At 45.4% G+C, this 21,236-nt stretch overlaps 1 protein-coding gene across 1 annotated transcript in view; it reads right to left on the bottom strand.

Annotated features, from left to right (window-relative positions):
* The window catches only part of CPB2 (carboxypeptidase B2), a 29,194-nt gene extending 8,174 nt beyond the window's left edge, over positions 1-21,020 (bottom strand). The window contains exons 1-6 of the mRNA XM_075087243.1: positions 20,911-21,020; positions 16,830-16,905; positions 6,651-6,775; positions 6,452-6,560; positions 5,829-5,930; positions 5,181-5,285 (exon numbers count right to left, since the gene is read on the bottom strand). Coding sequence (XP_074943344.1) covers positions 5,181-5,285; positions 5,829-5,930; positions 6,452-6,560; positions 6,651-6,775; positions 16,830-16,905; positions 20,911-20,981 — 588 coding nt within the window. The 5' untranslated portion in view covers positions 20,982-21,020. The remainder of the gene's footprint in view (positions 1-5,180; positions 5,286-5,828; positions 5,931-6,451; positions 6,561-6,650; positions 6,776-16,829; positions 16,906-20,910) is intronic.
* Positions 21,021-21,236: the final 216 nt, after the last annotated feature.

Genomic DNA, 21,236 nt, shown 5'->3' with positions numbered 1-21,236 from the left:
TCCTCGTTTTCCTCAGGCAATGTACTTTCTGTGACTAAATGAGAAATGTCAATCTTTCTACAATCTTAATGATAAAATTAAATGGCAAAGAGTGGACCCATTGTAAAGAATGCCTAGGATTTGCTAGAGAGAGCTAGTGATATTAATGTGTGTGTGCAGCTGTGTATTAATGTCAGGTTTTAAAATGTTACTTCATGAAGTGATACAGAAATAAAATTTGAATTTAAAACACGTAAATTAGATCAAGGGGATGGAGAACCTAAATGTTCAGCTTGTTGCTTCTGAAAAACGCTGCAGGGACATGTACTGGCAAAGTGACAGCACAGCTGGTAATTATTTGGAGCAGCATGAAAAGGGCAAATGCATTTCTCTCCAAGGGAATCTCGAAGGCTGGGATTATCAGTGGGTCACAGGGTATGTTCAGCTGTATCTGTCCCTAACGCCTGCAATCTCCTTTCAAATGTTATAGTCACTGAGGTTTTATAGTTGTGACTGAGGACAGAAATAAACACATTTTTGATGATGATGATGATGATTATTATTATCATCATCATCATTATTTAGTTCCATCATGGCCAAACCATAATTCATGTTTCCAGGACTCATCTATGTTGTTTCTCTGGGTGCAGTACTGGTGATTGTGATTGTGATTGTGAAGTCTCAATCCCATCTAATTTATTTTACTGTGAAATTTGCTTTTGTGAAAGAAGGACAATAAATAATATCTCAGGACAGTAACTGAGCAAGCTGGGCACCCTTGTCTGGGCTAGAAAGGTCGTAGGAGCCTTTTCCTGGTCCATACTAGGAACTGGGCTAGCAGCTCAGCATAATGAGTTGAACAGAGATGCCCTAAATTAAAAAAGACCAAGGCAACATATGTTAAGATCCAGGTGTAAACCGTGGATGTTGTATCCTTTAGTGTACCTTTGTTCACTATCCTGACCAGTGTAGATATTAAAAATATTAAAGATCAGATGTGACCATTGGTCTGCAGCTGCACATCAAGGCTGGTTGGACAAAGCCCATGCTACAGTCTCATCCCATCATTAGTTTATTATTTTCCATGAAATGTGTCGTGGTTCAGCCCCAGCTGGCAAGTAAACACCACACAGCCACTTGCTCACTCCCCCCCACCCCTGGGGTTGGGGAAGAGAATCGGAAGAGCAAAAGAACTTGTGGGTTAAGCACAGTTTAATAATTACAATAAAATAATAATTATAATAATGATTATTATAATAATGACAACAACGTTAATATAAAATGGAAGCGGAAGGAAAAAAAAGGGAAAAAAACCCACAGAAACACAAACGATACAGCCGCTCACCACCCGCCGACCGACGCTGCCCGTCCCTGAGCCGCGATTGCTGCCTCCCTCCCCTGGCCAGCTCCTCCCCGTTACCATACTGGGCATGACATTACATGATATGGAATATCCCTTTGGTCAGTTTGAATCCGCTCTCTTAGCTGTGCCCCCTCCCCTCCCGGCTTCTTGTGCACCCAGCAGAGCATGGGAAGCTAGACATGTCCTTGACTAGTACAAGCGCTACCCAGCAACAGCCAACACATCTGTGTGTTATCTCAACATTTTTTTCATGCTATGTTCCAAGCACAGCACTATGCCAGCTAGAGTGAAGAAAATTAACTCTATCCCAGCTAAAACCATGACAGTATCCACCCCTTATTCCATATCATTTACATCATGCTCAGGTCCCATACTATCCAATACAATTTCAATAATCCCTACCCGCCTTCTCATCCTCTAACAGGATATACAGATTTCATTTATCATTCCCCTAGTCTATGGACCACCCCTGTAAAATATCTGTGAAGTGTCCATTGAGTTCATTTAGTCCATGACTTTGGGTTTCATCTATTGTTAGAGTCTTTCAGAGAGGTGCTGTTTGTGGTGTTGGATTGTTGCATGCTGAAGTCAGTCCTCGTTCCATCACTGCTGCACTGTTAGTTCTTGTTCTGTCCGTGGTCATGCAGGTAAAACCATAGGGTGCCCTGTCGTGTGTATCACTTCTCTTGAGCCAAAGGACGCTTACTCCTAATGGCTGAGATACTGGTCTGTACTGGTGGGGAGTAGGACCTATCTTCTTTGAGTTGCTGGACCTCTTGGGATAGTTTCTCAACAGCAGAGACGAGCGAGGAAGAGAGATTTGCTTCATACTCCCGGAGTCTATCAGTCACCTCCGCCACCGTTCGTGTCCTGTCACCTTTCCAGGACATCACTGCCAATGAGTTTGCATATGAGGATGGTGCGCTCCGTACAAACTTCCGCCACATGGGTCGTGTGCACTCGGCTTCATCTGGATCTTTGGATGACCATTGATCGTCCAGGTCACCATAAATCACCTCAAGCACAGCTAATTCCCTTAGATACTGGATGCCTTTCTCCATGGTCATCCATTTTCCTAGGCGAAATACAATATCTTCTTTGAAGGGGTACCTTTCTCTCACTCCGGACAGGAGTCGCCTCCAGAGGCTGAGGGCTTGTGTTCCTTTTCCAATTGTTTTATCAACGCCCCCTTCCCTAGAGAGGGATCCCAGTTGTTTGCCTTCCTTCCCCTCTAATTCCAGGCTACTGGCCCCATTATCCCAGCATCGGAGCAGCCAGGTGATCACATGCTCACCTGAATGACGCCCAAAATCTTTCCGTATATCCTGCAACTCGCTCAAGGATAGGGATCGGGTAGTTTCCATTTCTTGTACACATTCTTCCTCTTCCTCCTGCTCTTCTTGTGATGGCCCTGGTTCCTCATAATCTCTTTCTAAATTAGTTGACTTTCTCTTCAAAGATTTCTTCTCGACTGTAGGGGTGACTGATACTGGCACAGGTTGGTCCTCTGGTTTAGCTGCAGCGCTTGGCACTGGGGTTGGAGTAGCTGCAGTGTCTGTCATGGGGGTTTGAGTGGCCACAGTGCTTGTTGCTTTCCTTGTCTTTGTCTTTTTAGATCCAGAGACCTTCTCTTCCCCTTGGGGGTACTGAATAGTGTTAAATAGGGCTCGATAGGCATGAGCCAGGCCCCAGCACATGGCAGTGATTTGTATCTCTCTGGAATTGCCAGGGTGACAACATACTTCCTCCAAATATTCTACTAACTTTTCAGGATTCTGCACTTGTTCAGGGTGAAGTCCCACATCACAGGGGGTGCCCACCGTCTTAGGCATTTGCCCATACTGTCCCACATACCCTGCCACGCATAGCTATCAAGCCTTGGGGCAGATCTCTGCATTATATTCTTAACTTGCTTATTAACCTTAGACAGAACTGACACCACCTGCCAAAGCAATACCAACAGATGTATCTTGACTACCCAAGGATGTTCAACATACTGAAAAGTTTTTGTAATGAAGGAGAAGACATTATATAAGATGGTAGCTAAGGTGCCATTCTGTATTGCCTCCATAAAAAACCTCTCATAGGAGGAGGTATAATTGCTAATTGTCTCCATGAGGTGGTAGCTGAAATACAGTAACGGCTTCCATGCAAGACCTAAATAACCGATAACGGTCAAGGCCAGTGTTTTAATAACAAATCTCCTAGGCAAAATATCTCTAATCACTGCAGAGCACAGCAAACTGCAAAAACCAACAGCAATTTTTAACATGTACTTTACAATCGGCTTGGTAAAGACTGGACAAACTAATATTGAGAGCAGATGAATCAATGCTGTGACCTGCAACTGTTATTATCTCAAACCCTTCGTGCCCCACATTGGGTGCCAAAACTGACTGTCGTGGTTCAGCCTCAGCTGGCAAGTAAACACCACGCAGCCGCTCGCTCACTCCCCCCCACCCCTGGGGTTGGGGAAGAGAATCGGAAGAGCAAAAGAACTTGTGGGTTGAGATAAGAACAGTTTAATAATTACAATAAAATAATAATTATAATAATGATTATTATAATAATGACAACAACGTTAATATAATAAAATGGAAGCGGAAGGAAAAAAAAAGGTAAAAAAACCCACAGAAACACAAATGATACAGCCGCTCACCACCCGCCGACCGACACTGCCCGTCCCTGAGCCACGATTGCTGCCTCCCTCCCCCGGCCAGCTCCTCCCCGTTACCATACTGGGCATGACGTTACATGTTATGGAATATCCCTTTGGTCAGTTTGAATCCGCTCTCTTAGCTGTGCCCCCTCCCCTCCCGGCTTCTTGTGCACCCAGCAGAGCATGGGAGGCTGGAAATGTCCTTGACTAGTACAAGCGCTACCCAGCAACAGCCAAAACATCTGTGTGTTATCTCAACATTTTTTTCATGCTATGTTCCAAGCACAGCACTATGCCAGCTAGAGTGAAGAAAATTAACTCTATCCCAGCTAAAACCATGACAACTGGTACTATGTCTGTGGATGGCAATTGTTGGCCATGTTCTAGAGGTCTGAAATGAGAGTGTGTCTAGCATGGATGGTACCTTCAGAAGAAGGTGGCTTGGGTGGCCTCATTCAAAGAATGAGGCAGGTCCAGTAAAAAGCAGGAGCACAAATAGAAAATGCAGAGGCAGGAGGCAGAGAAGCAGTGGCAGCAGACACAGCAGCAGGTGACACGTCACAGCAAGTGCTAAGAAGAGATTGCTGGTATGCATGCTGGTGTGGAGCCATGCCATGCCTGGAGCACACAAGCGTGGGGTATCTGTTGCTTTAGGAAGGCATGTAGGGAAAAGCCAAGTGTTGTAGGAGAGCTTGAGCTTGTTCTGGGTGTCCTCTGATCTACTCCAGGCAGTACTAGCTGGAATAATATGGCGTGAGGCACCGTGTATGGCATGACCCAGAGCCAAGATAATTCCTTGTGGCAGTATAGACTTCGCCCTAGTAGATAACCAAATACTTGCTTTTCCTGGCATGCCCTCTCCATCCCCAACTGTTCATAACGGTAAATGTCTGTTGAATTTGCTGCACATACTTTGAAGTTTCTTTCATACTTGAGAATACATCTGAGCTCTTTTGCATTTGATCCATATGACCTTCTCTCTCTCTCACACACCCCTCTGTCTACTGACACACATACATGCACACACACTCACTGCTACATATGCAGCTTAGACGCAAATCTCGTGTTGGTGTTGTGGAAGTAAATGGGTTAAGACTTGATGGACCTTAGGGTACATAGGAGAAGGTAAATGGCATAAAGATTTTTTGAAAATGGTAATAAGATGTGATTATCACTCACATGGCCTATGAACCATAGGCAAAAAGCAGGAGAAATCCATTCTCTGGCGTGGATACCACAGTCAATCCATATGGCATTTTTGGATTTCTGCTGGCTTTTAGAAAGCTGACAAAAGAGAAATTGTATTAAAATGTCACCGTTGTAAAGTGTACCACATAAAAGTAGAAGTGAAAAGGGTAGCCAAGACAGAAGAAGAAGCATCTGTCTTGTAGGGAGAGCTTAGACTGATCCCGGGCCAGGATACTTCTGTCAGTTATGTTCGCATGCAGTCAGAGAGCCACATTCAGACTGCTTGCAGCAAGCTCCTAACATAGACACCAAGACTATACAGCAAGACCTGAGGTCAAGTGGGTAGATCACCAACTATTCAGGGAAACAAACTAGATTGGCTTCATAGTCAACAGAGGAGGGTAACCACCCTGCTGGTATTTCTTGGCCTAGATGTGGTAACTTCTGTGACCCAGCAAGGAACCTAATGTGGTCAAATGCCTTTGCAAAGGTAATGCACCTTTCTAGAAGAACTTAGGAAGCTTCTAAAGAACACAAAAATATGCGTATAAGTATATCTAAAAGAAAGTGTTCTGGCCAAACCCCATCACTTGCTTACATTGGTACTTGGAAAGTTTTTGCAGTAAGTCACAGATGTACCTTCAGAACATAAAGTGGTCGTTTTTCATATGATGATCCAATATATATTTTCTGGAGGAGGTCAGAATGGACTCTCACTACTTCTTCCATCCAACGATATATCTGCAAGAATGGAGTTAGTAAATACTTCTTCCCCCTATTGTTTTCTTTCATCTCTGAAAGTGGTCTAGACTTAAATTCACTCTTCCTCCCAAAACCCTGCCTCTTTTGCTGATGGGAAAGAAAAACTAGCAATTCAGCCCACTTGCCTGACTTTAATTTCTCTTAAAACAAACAGCAAGATACAGTCACAATACAGTCTGAGTATATTACTGAAATTCCTCTTTAGTTCTATTTCGTTAAATTATTATTCATTTCATGTTCTAAATATTTATATGTTGTTTTGTGACTTCATTTTTCTTCTGTATTGACTGCATTTAGATGGCAGATTGAGGCAATACATGAGATTTTTTCTGGTGCTTCTTTCTTTCTCTATGAAGGCATTACAGTAAACACCACTCTCAGTGGTTGAGCAATACAATGGTAATTATTTACCTGTTGATTTCTTTCCCTATCTCCATTCTCAGCCATGAGACAAATTTCCCCCCTTGAATCTACAAAGGATTACAACAAAGAAATCTTACTTCTTTCATCGAATGGTAGTTTTCGTAATATGATGAAGATCTGCGTGGGTTGACTGTATCATTGATAGTCTGTTTTTCAATAAGTCCTTGAACATCTTCCATTAAGACTCTGAATAACAAAAAAAGAGCACAACCTCCTGTTAAATAAATGACAAACAACTTTAAACAACATTCATGACAACAAATAAAAAATACATACCTATGTTGGATGGTCAGTTGCCTTAACTGAGCTTTTATGCTACTTATGCTGGATGCCCTGGCATAGAAATGGACTTCCCTGTCCTTCTTGATGTTTTGAACCTCAACAGGTTGCCAGAGAATGACCTGAAAAGTTTCCAAAATCATTTTTTAATGAGGAAAGAAATATATTCTTTCTAACATTTAATAAGTATTTTGAAAATAATCAAAGCATATGTTTTCAACTTAAGAGACCACTTGTAACAAGCAGTTTAATGTTCCCTGTGTCGTATCATAGCATTCTGCTACTGCTGGAAATGAAACCTGTGTATTTAAGAAATGTTTAGAATGACTTCTGCACATAAATTTGTAAATCAAGAACAGAGACAGGAAAATAACCTTTTCTGAGATAGTATTTCTAGTATAATAGGTATGTTTAGCTGGTTATTATGTTACATGTTTTCAAGTCTGCTGAGAGTTGTTTTCCCTGAGGGTATTTGGAAAATTAATGAAGATCAGACCAGTCTTTGTAGTGATTGTATTCGTTGATGACTTTAGTCAGGGAGGAAATAAATGCCAGAAGGGGTTTGAATATAAGTCAATTTGAAGCAGCAATACAGAGATTAGGAATGGGAGGAAAATAAGAAAATGAGATTCTTCTTGGTAAAATTAAATCTTTTACAATAATAAAATCAGAAGCCAACATATTCCATAAAAGACTGAAACTTTAGAACCAATAATACCAAAAGATCTAGGGGTGAGAGTAAGCAGAAAACTAGGCATGAATTTACAATGTGAAAAAGGTCAACATGGATTGGATGCATTTTTGAAGACATACAGCATGGAGTTGCCAGACAATAGGGTTCGGTTTTTTTCTTTCTGGTGCAGCTGCACTAGGAATGTTATATTCAACTTAGGGAACCATGTTTCCAGGCATGTATCAGCTGCCAGCTGTTTACCTTGCTCATTTCTCAGAGAGAACATGTCTGCAAAATCATACAGAAAACTCACCCATTCTTTTAATTAAGACATTAGAACAATAAATGGTAAAGCATTTGGCCCCTGGATATATTACTGCAATGAGCTATACAAATGGCTGAGCTAGTCCCAGTGTAGCCATCTCAGACACTATTGGCAGGGTAGCAACAGCATCGCATGGCTCAGCATTGTTTGGAAAACCCATCCAAGAAGCAAACTGGATGCTTAGCTCCCCTGCACCAATTTGCCTGCTGCCCTGGCTAGCCTGCTGTCTGCACTTTTGTGCATCAATTCGGATTTAATTCCAATTTGGTGTAGACATTTGTTGAATTGAGAGTAAGGAAAACTAAGGAACTGGATTGACACAGCTGAGGTGTCAGAGGAGCAATGAATGGGGGTAAATGGGAAACTCTGATAATGCACATGATTAGCAAGTTCGCTGACAATACCAAGCTGGGAGGAGTGGCTGATACGCCAGAAGGCTGTGCTGCCATCCAGTGAGACCTGGACAGGCTGGAGAGCTGGGCTGAGGGGAACCTGATGAAGTTTAACAAGAGCAAGTGCAAGGTCCTGCACCTGGGGAGGAACAACCCTATGCACCAGTACAGGTTGGGGGTTGACCTGCTGGAAAGCAGCTCTGCTGAGAAGGATCTGGGAGTGCTGGTGGACAGCAAGCTGACCCTGAGCCAGCAATGTGCCCTTGTGGCCAAGAAGGCCAAGGGTATCCTGGGATGCATTAAAAGGAGTGTGACCGGCAGGTCGAGGGAGTTTATCCTCCCCCTCTACTCTGCCCTGGTGAGACCACATCTGGAGTACTGTGTCCAGTTCTGGACCCCCCAGTTCAAGAAGGATGCAGAACTGCTTGAGCAAGTTCAGCAGAGAGCTACCAAGATGATCAGGGGGCTGGAGCATCTCCCTTATGAGGAAAGGCTGAGAGACTTGGGTTTGTTCAGCCTGGAGAAGAGAAGACTGACTTATAAATATCTGAAGGGTGGGTGTCAAGAGGATGGGGCTGGACTCTTTTCAGTGGTGCCCAACAAGAGGACAAGGGGCAATGGGCACAAGCTGGAACACGGGAATTTCCACCTCAATATGAAGAAAAACTTCTTTCCTGTGAGGGTGCCAGAGCAGTGGAACAGGCTGCCCAGAGAGGTTGTGGAAATGTTCAAAACTCACCTGGATGCGGTCCTGTGCCCCCTGCCCTAGGTGTTCTTGCTCAAGTAGGGGGGTTGGACAAGATGATCTCCAGAGGTCCCTTCCAAACCCTACCATTCTGTGATTCTTGGTCTTTTTACCCATCATCAGCAATGGTCAATACTGCCCCAGGGGCAGCTACAAAAGACTCTGTTGTAGGTGCTCCCGAGTCTGGGACTTCTGATGGATGCTACATGCAATGAGTGTGCTGTAAGGACAAAGCATTTCCTTTGGTTTAGGTTTTTGCTTTCCAACTTTTGCAGGAGTAGCACCTGTAATTAGTTTGATAATTCTTCTTATGAGATGCTAATTTTCAATTGCTTCTTTTTTGCTAGATTGTAACCTTTAAAATTTGTTGGGAGGTACTGTTTGTGTCTTCCCTTTCCCTTTCCCTTTCCCTTTCCCTTTCCCTTTTCCTTTCCTTTCATTCTCACATCATCTTTACATTTTCTTCATATATCTTGCCCAATTTATAGCCATGGAAAAAAAGTGGCCAGTTTGTAGCCCCTGAAAAATTTTCAGTTTGCATGTTCACATGAGTGACTTGGTAGAAACCACCACATGCTCTCTCTGCACTGAATGTACTTCAGTTGTTCTTCATGATTTCTTGGGGCTCCTGTGTACAAGAAAGTGAAGAATGACAGTGGTGAGGAAATGATGGAGGAGGGAGATTTATTTTGGTACAGCAAAGGAGATGGATGTGTGAGTTGACTTGTGGAGGTGGAAAAGAGCAAGGAAGGTAATCAAGGTTTGTGAGAACTGAAGGAAAGGATCAGAAGATGCTAGTAGAGACAGCAGAAGACTAATAAAATTTTGGGGTGGGCATAAAATGAATAGGAGCCAAGAACAACAGAGAAAGACCAGGCATAGGCACCATTAAAAATTTTCAGTCATCTGAGACACATCCTCAATCATCCTGTAAATTATATTGGCCAAGGGAATGCTGGCACCTTTGCTGCAGTGTTGGTTTCAAACTGGGAGGGTATGATTGGGGAAATGCTTTTGAAGAGGAAGAGATGCCTCATTTTAATTACATACTCTGTTCTTTAATGTGCTGGTTTTGGCTGAGAAGGGGTTAATTCTCCTCACTGTGGGGGTCGGCTACCTTTCCAGCTTCCCGCGCTCTGCCGCGTGGCGTGGCAGGGGGGGCTGGGAGGGGCAGGGCCATGGTGGGGGCGGCTGACCCCGACTGGCCAATGGCAGGTTCATTCCATACCATGTGACACCATGGCCGGTATATTGGGGGGGGGCAGTGGCAGCGCGGAGGCGGCGCGGCGTCGGGTCGGCGGGTGGCGCGTGGCGCGTGGCTGCGGCGCGTGCGGTTTGTTTCGGCGGTTCGTTCCCCCTCTCCCCTCCCTTCCCCCCTCCCCCGGGGCTTTGCGCCTCTCGTTGTTCTCCTTTACATTGCATTTCTGTTGTTTTCTTTTAATTTTAATTATTAAACTGTTCTTATCCCAACCCACGAGTGTTACCCTTCTGATTCTCTCCCCCATCTACCAGTGGGGAGCGAGCGAGCGACTGTGTGGGGCTGAGCTGCCGCTAAACCACGACAGTCTTTTTGGCGCCCAACGTGGGGCTCAAGGGTTGGAGATAACAACAGCTGCTGGTCACAGCACCATGTTGTCCTTTTTGCAGTTGGTGTTAAAGATCGGTGTTGGTTTGTTTACTCTGTTGTGTTCTGCTGTGATTAGTAATGTTTTGCCTACAAGATTTGTTATACAAACACTCGTTTTCAGCTTTATCTGGTATTTGGGGTTTTTGCTGAAACCGTTACTGTACTTCGGATACCACCTTGTTGAGGCAATTAGCAATTATACCTCCTCCTCTGAGAGATTTTATATGGAGGAAATACAGAATAATACTGTTGCAACTTTGTTCTATGATGTCTGTGCCTTTGTTACAACAACTTTTTGTATCTTGAACATCCTTGGGTGGTTAAGGTGCACTTATTGTTAGTTTTTGGGCATGTTGTTTTGGTTTTGACTGGGCAACTTAAGAATATCACCCAGAAATCTGCCCCGAGGCTTGATAGTTACGAGTGGCAGGGCATGTGGGATAGCATGGGCAAATCCCTAGGGCAGTGGGCACCCCCGGTGTTTTGGAGTTTCACCCCCGAACAAGTGCAGAATCCTAAAAAACTAGTAGAATATTTGGAGAAAGTATGTTGTTACGCTGGGAACTCCAGAGAGACACAGATAACTGCAACATGCTGGGGCCTGGCCCATGCATACGGAGCCCTGCTCAACAGTATTCAGTGCCCCCAGGGGGAAGAGAATGTCTCTGGATTGAAATGCAAAGTGACTGGCACTGTAGACAATCCAGCCCTGAGGACAGGCACTGCAGCCACTCAAACCCCCACAACAAGTACTGGAGCGGGCTCAGAAAATAAACCCGTACCAGTATCAGTTGCCCCCATACACAAGATGAAATATTGGAAGCGGACATCAACTCGTTTAGAATGAGATGATGAAAGAGCAGGGCCATCACGGGGAAAGGAGGAAGAAGTCATAAATGAAATAGAGACCACCCGATCCCTGTCCTTAAGCGAGTTGCGAGATATGTGAAAAGATTATAGCCGTCGTTCAGGTGAGCACATTGCCACCTGGCTGCTCCATTGCTGGGATAATGGGGCCAGTAGCCTGGAACTAGAGGGGAAGGAAGCCAAACAATTGGGATCCCTCTCTAGGGAAGGGGGCATTGATAAAACAATTGGAAAAGGAACACAAGCCCTCAGCCTCTGGAGGCGACTCCTGTCCGGAGTGAGAGAAAGGTACCCCTTCAAAGAAGATATTGTATTTCACCTAGGAAAATGGATGACCATGGAGAAAGGCATCCAGTATCTAAGGGAATTAGCTGTGCTTGAGGTGATTTATGGTGACCTGGATGATCAATGGTCATCCAAAGATCCAGATGAAGCCGAGTGCACACGACCCATGTGGCGGAAGTTTGTACGGAGCGCACCATCCTCGTATGCAAACTCATTGGCAGTGATGTCCTGGAAAGATGACGAGACACCAGTGCTGGTGGAGGTGATTGATAGACTCCAGGATTATGAAACAAATATCTCCTCCTTGCTCGTCTCTGCTGTTGAGAAACTATCGCAAGAGGTCCAGCAACTCAAAGAAGATCTGTCCTACTCCCCACCTCGACAGAGCAGTGTCTCAGCTGTTAGGAATAAGCGTCCTTTGGCTCAAAGAAGGGGATACACATCACGGGCCGCCCTATGGTTCTACCTGTGTGACCATGGAGAGGACATGATGAGGTGGGATGGCAAGCCTATCTCAACCCTACAGGCACGAGTGCATGAACTGCAAGGAAGAACAGTCACTCAGGGAAGCTCTTCCAGGAAAGCTGCTGTCCCAGTTTCCAGTGAGCAAGTCCCCAGACAGAGGAGTAGAAGTGCTGATTTTATTTCTAAGTGTAATAGAGGGACTCCTGATTCACATTTACAGGAAGTGAGTTGTGACTGCCATGATCAGGACTAGAGGGGCCCTGCCTCCAGCCGGGTGGAGGAAAGGGATAACCGGGCTTACTGGACTGTGTGGATCCGATGGCCTGGCACGTCCGACCCACAGGAGTATAAAGCTTTAGTGGACACCGGCGCACAGTGCACCTTAATGCCATCAAACTATATAGGGGCAGAACCCATCAGCATTGCTGGAGTGACAGGGGGATCCCAAGAGCTAACTGTATTGGAGGCCGAAGTGAGCCTAACTGGCAATGAGTGGCAGAAGCACCCCATTGTGACTGGCCCAGAGGCTCCGTGCATCCTTGGCATAGACTACCTCAGGAGAGGGTATTTCAAGGACCCAAAAGGGTACAAGTGGGCTTTTGGTGTAGCTGCCTTGGAGACGGAGGAAACTAAACAGCTGTCTACCTTGCCCGGTCTCTCGAAGGACCCTTCTGTGGTGGGGTTGCTGAAGGTCGAAGAACAACAGGTGCCAATTGCTACCACAACAGTGCACCGGCGGCAATATCGCACCAACAGAGACTCTCTGATTCCCATCCATAAACTCATTCACCAACTGAGGAGCCAAGGAGTCATCAGTAAGACCCACTCACCCTTTAACAGTCCCATATGGCCAGTCCGGAAGTCTAATGGAGAGTGGAGACTAACAGTAGACTACCGTGGCCTGAATGAAGTCACGCCACTGTTGAGTGCTGCTGTGCCAGACATGCTAGAACTTCAATACGAACTGGAGTCAAAGGCAGCCAAGTGGTATGTCACAGTTGATATTGCTAATGCATTCTTCTCAATCCCTCTGGCAGCAGAGTGCAGGCCACAGTTTGCTTTCACATGGAGGGGCGTCCAGTACACCTGGAATCGACTGCCCCAGGGGTGGAAACACAGTCCTACCATTTGCCATGGACTGATTCAGACTGTACTGGAACAGGGAGAAGCTCCAGAACACCTTCAATACATTGATGACATCATTGTGTGGGGCAACACAGCGGAAGAAGTTTTTGAGAAAGGAGAGAAGATAGTCCAAATCCTTCTGAAAGCTGGTTTTGCCATAAAACAAAGTAAGGTGAAGGGACCCGCACGAGAAATCCAGTTCTTAGGAATCAAATGGCAAGATGGCCGTTGTCAGACTCCAATGGATGTGATCAACAAAATAGCAGCCATGCCTCCACCAACTAGCAAAAAGGAAACACAAGCTTTCTTGGGCGTTGTGGGTTTTTGGAGAATGCATATTCTAAATTACAGTCTGATCGTAAGCCCTCTCTATCAAGTGACCCGGAAAAAGAATGATTTCAAATGGGGCCCTGAGCAATGACAAGCCTTTGAACAGATTAAACGAGAAATAGTCCATGCAGTAGCTCTTGGGCCAGTCCCGCCAGGACAAGATGTAAAAAACGTGCTCTACACTGCAGCCGGGGAGAATGGCTCTACCTGGAGCCTCTGGCAGAAAGCACATGGGGACACCCGAGGTTGACCCCTAGGGTTTTGGAGTCAGGGATACAGAGGGTCCGAAGCCTGCTATACTCCAACTGAAAAAGATATATTGGCAGCATATGAAGGGGTTCGAGGTGCTTCAGAAGTGGTTGGTACTGAGGCACAGTTGCTCCTGGCACCCCGACTGCCAGTGCTGGGCTGGATGTTCAAAGGAAACATCCCCTCTACACACCATGCAACTGATGCTACGTGGAGTAAATGGGTCGCACTGATCACCCAGCGGGCTCGAGTAGGAAACCCCAGTCGCCCAGGAATCTTGGAAGTGATTATGGACTGGCCAGAAGGCAAAGATTTTGGATTATTACCAGAGGAGGAGGTGACACGTGCTGAAGAAGCCCCACTGTATAACAAACTGCCAGAAGATGAGAAGCAATATGCCCTGTTCACTGATGGGTCCTGTCGCCTTGTGGGGAAGCACCGGAGATGGAAGACTGCTGTATGGAGTCCTACACGACAAGTAGCAGAAACTGCTGAAGGAGGAGGTGAATCGAGCCAGTTTGCAGAAGTAAAGGCCATCCAGCTGGCCTTAGACATCGCTGAACGGGAAAAGTGGCCAGTGCTCTATCTTTATACTGACTCCTGGATGGTGGCAAATGCCTTGTGGGGCTGGCTGCAGCAGTGGAAGCAAAGCAACTGGCAGCGCAGAGGCAAACCCATCTGGGCCGTCACTTTGTGGCAAGATATTGCTGCCTGGGTAGAGAAACTGGTTGTAAAGGTACGTCTTGTGGATGCTCACATCCCCAAGAGTCGGGCCACTGAAGAACATTGGAACAACCAGCAGGTAGATCAGGCTGCCAAGATTGAAGTGGCTGAGGTGGATCTGGACTGGCAACATAAGGGTGAACTACTTCTAGCTCGGTGGGCCCATGACACCTCAGACCATCAAGGGAGAGATGCAACATACAGGTGGGCTCGTGATCGAGGGGTGGACTTGACTGACCATGGATATTATTGCACAGGTTATCCATGAATATGAAACATGCACTGCAATCAAGCAAGCGAAGCGGGTAAAGCCTCTCTGGTATGGGATATGGTGACTGAAATATAAATATGGGGAGGCCTGGCAAATTGACTATATCACACTCCCACAAACCCGCCAAGGCAAGCGCCATGTGCTTACAATGGTAGAAACAATGACTGGCTGGCTGGAAACATATCCTGTCCCCCACGCCACTGCCCGGAACACTACCCTGGGTCTCGAAAAACAAGTCCTGTGGCGACATGGCACCCCAGAGAAAATTGAGTCAGACAATGGGACTCATTTCCGAAATAGCCTCATAGACACCTGGGCCAAAGAGCACGGCATTGAGTGGGTGTATCACATCCCCTGTCACGCACCAGCCTCTGGGAAAATTGAACGGTACAATGGACTGTTAAAAACTACACTGAGAGCAATGCGGGGTGGGACATTCAAGCACTGGGATACACATTTAGCAAAAGCCACGTGGTTAGTCAACACGAGGGGATCTGCCAACCGAGCTGGCCCTGCCCAGTCAGAAATCCTACATACTGTGGAAGGGGACAGAGTCCCTGTAGTGCACACAAAAAGTATGCTGGGCAAAACAGTCTGGGTTCTTCCTGCCTCAGGCAAAGGCAAACCCATTCGTGGGATTGCTTTTGCTCGAGGACCGGGGTGCACTTGGTGGGTGATGCGGGAGGATGGAGAAATCCGATGTGTGCCTCAAGGGGATTTGATTTTGGGCGAAAACAGTCAAGGAACTGAATGGCACAATGTGAACTGCTTTATAATATTGTGTGTCACCTCTGTGTTGTATCAATGATATCAGAGTACGAGCCTCCCAACCCATGGAAGATCAACTGTGAAACAAGCCGTGCAGCAGTGATGGAACGATGACTGACTCGGTATGCAGCAACCCAACGCCACACACCATCTCTCCCACCCTGAAAGACTGATACAACAGATGGAGCCCAGAGTCATGACCTGGGTGAACTCAGTGGACATTTTAATGGACATTTTACAGGGAAGGTCCATGAACTAAGGGAATGATGTCTGTGTATTATGTTAAAGGATGGGAAGGGGAGGGGTGGTGGTTGGTATGGTTGTATTGCATCATATGGGACCTGGGCATGGTGTAAATGGTATGGAATAAGGGGTGGAGAATGTGCTGGTTTTGGCTGAGAAGGGGTTAATTCTCCTCACTGTGGGGGTCGGCTACCTTTCCAGCTTCCCGCGCTCTGCCGCGTGGCGGGGGGGGCTGGGAGGGGCAGGGCCATGGTGGGGGCGGCTGACCCCAACTGGCCAATGGCAGGTTCATTCCATACCATGTGACACCATGACCAATATATTGAGGGGGGGCAGTGGCAGCGCGGAGGCGGCGCGGCGTCGGGTCGGCGGGCGGCGAGCGGCTGCGGTGTGTGCGGTTTGTTTCGGCGGTTCGTTCCCCCTCTCCCCTCCCTTCCCCCCTCCCCCGGGGCTTTGCGCCTCTCGTTGTTCTCCTTTACATTGCATTTCTGTTGTTTTCTTTTAATTTTAATTATTAAACTGTTCTTATCCCAACCCACGAGTGTTACCCTTCTGATTCTCTCCCCCATCTACCGGTGGGGGAGTGAGTGAGCGACTGTGTGGGGCTGAGCTGCCGGCTAAACCACGACATTTAAGGAAAGATAGAAATTATAAAAAAATATTGCTTAAGAGATTTTTATCTTCTAAATGCTTTAAGAAAAAATACCACAAAAATCCAGTCCTGAACTTCAAAGCTGTGCAAATCATGTAGGTCAAGATTGCATTGGTCTAAAGTGCTGAGGTTCCCTAGCAAATGTATTTTTACTTACTGTGTGTTGGTGCTTTGCCAATTTTGCAGTGTCTTGCATGAAATCAATTGCAGAAGCCTGAGCTCTGATATAATGCACTACTATACCATTATGAAGGAGAGGGTCTTCTCATGTAAATCAGAAGGTAGCTGAGCAATGAAATCCAAGCATTTTCTGAGTTGCTGTGTTAAGATGAATGAAAGTGGGCTAAATCTTTCTCCGGGGCAGGGGGGAACAGTATTAGTGCACTTTGGGGAAGAATTTGGCCTAGAGACCAGAGAGACAGAGGGATCTGTTTACCTCAGTGGTGTTCAGTAAATCCTGAAGGGCTTCAACCTGTTCATCTGTTTGTGGGAGAGCCCACAAAACTTCATCCCTGAAAAAAAAAGGGTTTTAGGTAAAGCACAGGTACTTGGAACTACTCGAGGTCACACAAAAGTAGAGAAGCAGGCTCGGCCTTTCTTGTCTTCCCTGGCTTGGCCACCATGAACTCAGTAAAGATTCAATAGTGAAGATGCCAAGTCCTGTTCCAGCCTCTGCTTCTGCCAATCAGTAAAATCCCTGAAAGAGGTGGTGCAGGGCTTTGGTAGCCTGGACTCTGAGATCGCTCCTGGGAGATGGCACCAGCACAACAGCAACCAGCTCCAGCTCATCTGGAGTGCAGCAGGACCAGTGGAAAACTAGCCTAGACCAGGATGACAGCTCTTCTGTTCACCCCTGAGTTTCTCAGTCTCAGTCACTGTTCAGCAGAGACGTCAGCCCTCCCAGCTTGGCAAAAGCCAAACATGATGTTTTGTAGATGTACAGAGGCTACTGCCGTCATCATTCCTACTTCAGTCCAGTTTTTCTGAACTCCTTATTTCTGTCCCTCAGCCAGGTATGGTTTTAGTTGGTCTTTATCACTGTCCTCCCCCTCTTTGCCTGGTAACTTATATTCCTCTTCTGCTTGAAACCCACGGTCTGGACACACTGTACATGAGATGGCATTTCCCAGCTACTCCATGCATGACCGCACTATTGGTGACAGAAGTGAAATTCACTTTCTGGAAAGAAAAAATACCACTTTGCATTGTAAATCCAGCCCGGGTCTTCAGTGCCCCGCACACCATGTAGTTCAAAATTGCATTGGAGAGATAATTAAAATAATACGTGTGTGTAGAAGGAGGAGACGCAGGGAAATGGTAGACCCCTATTTCTATTTTCTGGGCTGGTGTGGCTCTTGGCCCTCTAATCGTGTGGAGCTGGTGGCAGCGCATAAACCAGGCACTGGAAGTCCCTGCCAGCCCTGTCTGCAAAGACTGTTCTGAAAAGAAAAGAGGCAGGGCTCTCAAAACTAATGTTTTCAAGCTGCATAACTTGATTGTCCCAACTTGTTTTTGTGACTGATTTCAAGCAGAGACCTGACAGCATCTGCCAACCAGGTGATTCATCTTTTCTACTTTTAGCCAGGCTCCAAGCAATCGCTGTTGTTTCTCATGCAGAACCAACAATATGCCAGCCCTATTTTTGCCTCCACCATCATTTGACAGAGCATCAAAAAGCAGTCAGGGATAGGCAGGGTGGGCAGTTCACTTATTTCTTTAGGCAAGTGCACTCCAAAAGCGTGTGTTTGGGGCTACTTTAAAAGTGAATTTGTCTTCTCATATCTGGGGAAGTCTTTTCACAGGGGAGACCAGAAAAGGGCTGCTGCATCTGGTTTCATCCTATGATTTCCACAGCCTGAGAGTACCATAATGAGGAAGCTGGTATGTACTTGTACCCCAGATATTTCAGCTGAGTGTGGTAAATACTGGACAGGTGGTAGCTAGCAGTGATTCCTCTAGGACCTGAATACCCTGAACAAGCTGATTCAGGTTCTGCCCTTGCTCTTGCAGTCATGTTTAACATGGAGAGTATTAACAGCTGAAACTGTAGTCATTGGGTTTCTCAGTTCATCTGCTTTGATCTGGCATTATACCCTTTCATCTGTCTTCTGCCCCACTCCTCTTAGAAAACACCCAGACAAAATCTCTCGCTGTTTTACACCAGTTTTAGAAACTACCCTCCACCCCCAGCTTCCTTGCCCTGTCTGCTGCCCTCGTGTGGCTGGACATGTTCATCTTGAACATACCTCTTTCACTTTCTGTCCTCATGCCCTGCTTTCCTGGTTGCTCTTTGAGTTTGTCCTTAAGAGGATCCCTCTCATTCCCTCCTCCAACTTTCTGCCAGGGTCCCACTGGACTCTATCACTGTACACCATTTCTTTTTCCTCTCCCTTTTACTTCTGGGTAAAGAGAAGTCCAGCTGCCATCCCCACACTACAATGCTCAGGTCTTATCCTGTAGCTATGACAGAGTGAGTGGGATGCATTACAGTTCATTTTAGACAGTTTTGATATCTTCATCTGAGCTTGTCACTCTCTTAGTAAAGAAATAGGCACTTTCAGGGTCCAGTTAACCTGAGCTACTTTAGATGTGTGTGCTAAACTGGAATGAATTGTAACCTAAATATGCATAATTTTCTCTACTAGCTGTACAGAAAGGTGAAGGGACTAGTTCCCATGCAGATCTGTGTAGAAATCCCATATAGTCAGATGAATCCCATCCAGGGGCCCTGGCCACTATTTCACAGAGCAACATAAATCAGTGCTGGCTCTCTGCAGGCATCTCAGCCTCTTCATCCCTCCTCTCCATTGCATTTCTCAGCCACTAGGAAAGCCATCAGCATTGCATACCACACAGGCCCACAAAAACAAGGCATCAGCATGGATGTGTTTCTTTGTCCTCGTAGCCTGGCTTCATTTAAACCTTGTGTGTTCTTTCTGACTAATATCTCCAGAAGAGAGGCCTCCCTACTTGTCTCTAGCTGAATATCTTACCCTGGCTCTAGCAGGTAGTGTCGCTAGAGGAGTGCTGCCAGCATCTTCTGTTCTCCTGGACCATGTAAGCTGTTCTTCTGCCTGGAGCACAGATGGCTGCCTGTGGGCTCTCTTTTCTCCCACCTTGCTGGTTCTCAAACAGCCATCAGCATCAAACAGCCATCAATATCAAACAGCCTTGTCTTTTCCCTACAAGTGAGCTAAGCGTCTTTCCAGTGTTATCAGCTCTTTCACAAGTCTCGCAATATTCGGTATTTTTCTTAGAAGTACAGATGCAGTAATCACACTACAACCTTGCAAAGGAAAGCTTTAATACATGACCGTTAAATCCTCCAATGCTAGCACTCAAATAAAAGTAAAAAGTCAGATATAATATATCACCTTTAAAATCTCATTATTTTAGCCATTTTCATAACCGGGGCTGGGAGATTTAGACTCATGCTTTCCAGTGGGAAATGCCGTATTCTTCTGTAAGGGTCAGATATTCAGTGTTTTATTTAAACATGAAATAAATGAACCTTCAAGTAGCGCAGAGCAATATTGCTCTACTGAATTCACCTAAAAATGTGTTTAACTGTCCCCCTACTTCAACCCTCATGCCTCTGTAACTATCCACAACAAAATATGATTGCAGTACAAACGGTGATGAAAGATCCTCTTTTTAAGGCATGAACTCAGGAGGTGTTCACCTGTCACAGGTCTGCCCACTGGCTTGTGGTGCAGAGTCGCAGAAGGCTGTGAGACATAATTCACTATTATTTGTGTAGGTATTTCAGTCCTGGGAGCAGGCTGTGTTTAGTCGTGATTCCTATAGGTTATTAATCTTGCTTAATGTCACCACATGAGGGGCTTATCCTTTTAGTTCTACCTATTAAAACATTTCAAGTTTTTAAACCAGCTGTACATGTAGAAAATAAAAGCACTTTGGCTGTCTTCATCTCTGACATATGTTCTCATGTTTTAACAAAGCATTTGGTTTCAGGGCTTTTCTGAAGTTTATCGATAGGTAACAATAAAGCTGCTTCTGAAACATTGTACAAATACCAAATGGTTATTCAAAAATGATTTATGACTGGAAAAAAAGTCATAAAAGTTGCTTTAGAAAGAAAACAGATTGTTAGCACTTTCTGAAATGGTTTCTCTCTCTACCTCAAGAAGTAATTCATTTAAGGTCTTGTTTTAAGGCAAATGAAGCAAATTATTTTTTCCCATTAAGTTTCACAATGCCCTTTATTGGCATTCAAAAGCACTGAATGAACAGAATAGATTTGCACTTAGACCAAAAAGAATAGTTTTAATATGATTAAAAACATAGGATTTATGGATGCAGAGAAGACTTAGAATAATTTCATTTCCTCCACCATCTATATGTTAAATTGAACCACATATCCAATTACAAGAGCAATAAAAAATGTCAACCTTTGCCAAATGTTTTCTTATGTAACTTGGAGTTATTTTGCTTCAATACTTTCCCTGTCCCACTCACCATGCGCTAAGAGCCCCGTAGCACCATCAGATATTTACCTTGGAAGAGTGAAGACATGCTTCTTTTGAATCCAGATAAATAGGGTAAAAAACAGCAGGTAAAACTTCATCTTCACAGCGTCCACAATGAAACCAAATGCAATTGGAAAGCCAAGGGTTCAGGACCCACATTATTGATTTCAAAAATGTTATTTAAAGAGTGGTTAAAATTTAATACTCTCTCTCACCTCAACCCCAGGCTCCTGGTGGCTAAGTCAATATGACAGAGCTCCCTGGGGAGGTCCTGCTCATATTGATGTTGTCCTTCCATGAAAGGATAAGGTACATTTTGGACATTTTCACATTGACAAGTCACTTTGTCATCT

Source organism: Phalacrocorax aristotelis, chromosome 1 (assembly GCF_949628215.1).
Source record: "Phalacrocorax aristotelis chromosome 1, bGulAri2.1, whole genome shotgun sequence".
Classification (NCBI taxonomy): Eukaryota; Metazoa; Chordata; class Aves; order Suliformes; family Phalacrocoracidae; genus Phalacrocorax; species Phalacrocorax aristotelis.
The sequence above is the reverse complement of the archived record's forward strand: the minus strand, read 5'-3'. Positions and strand labels throughout refer to the sequence as shown.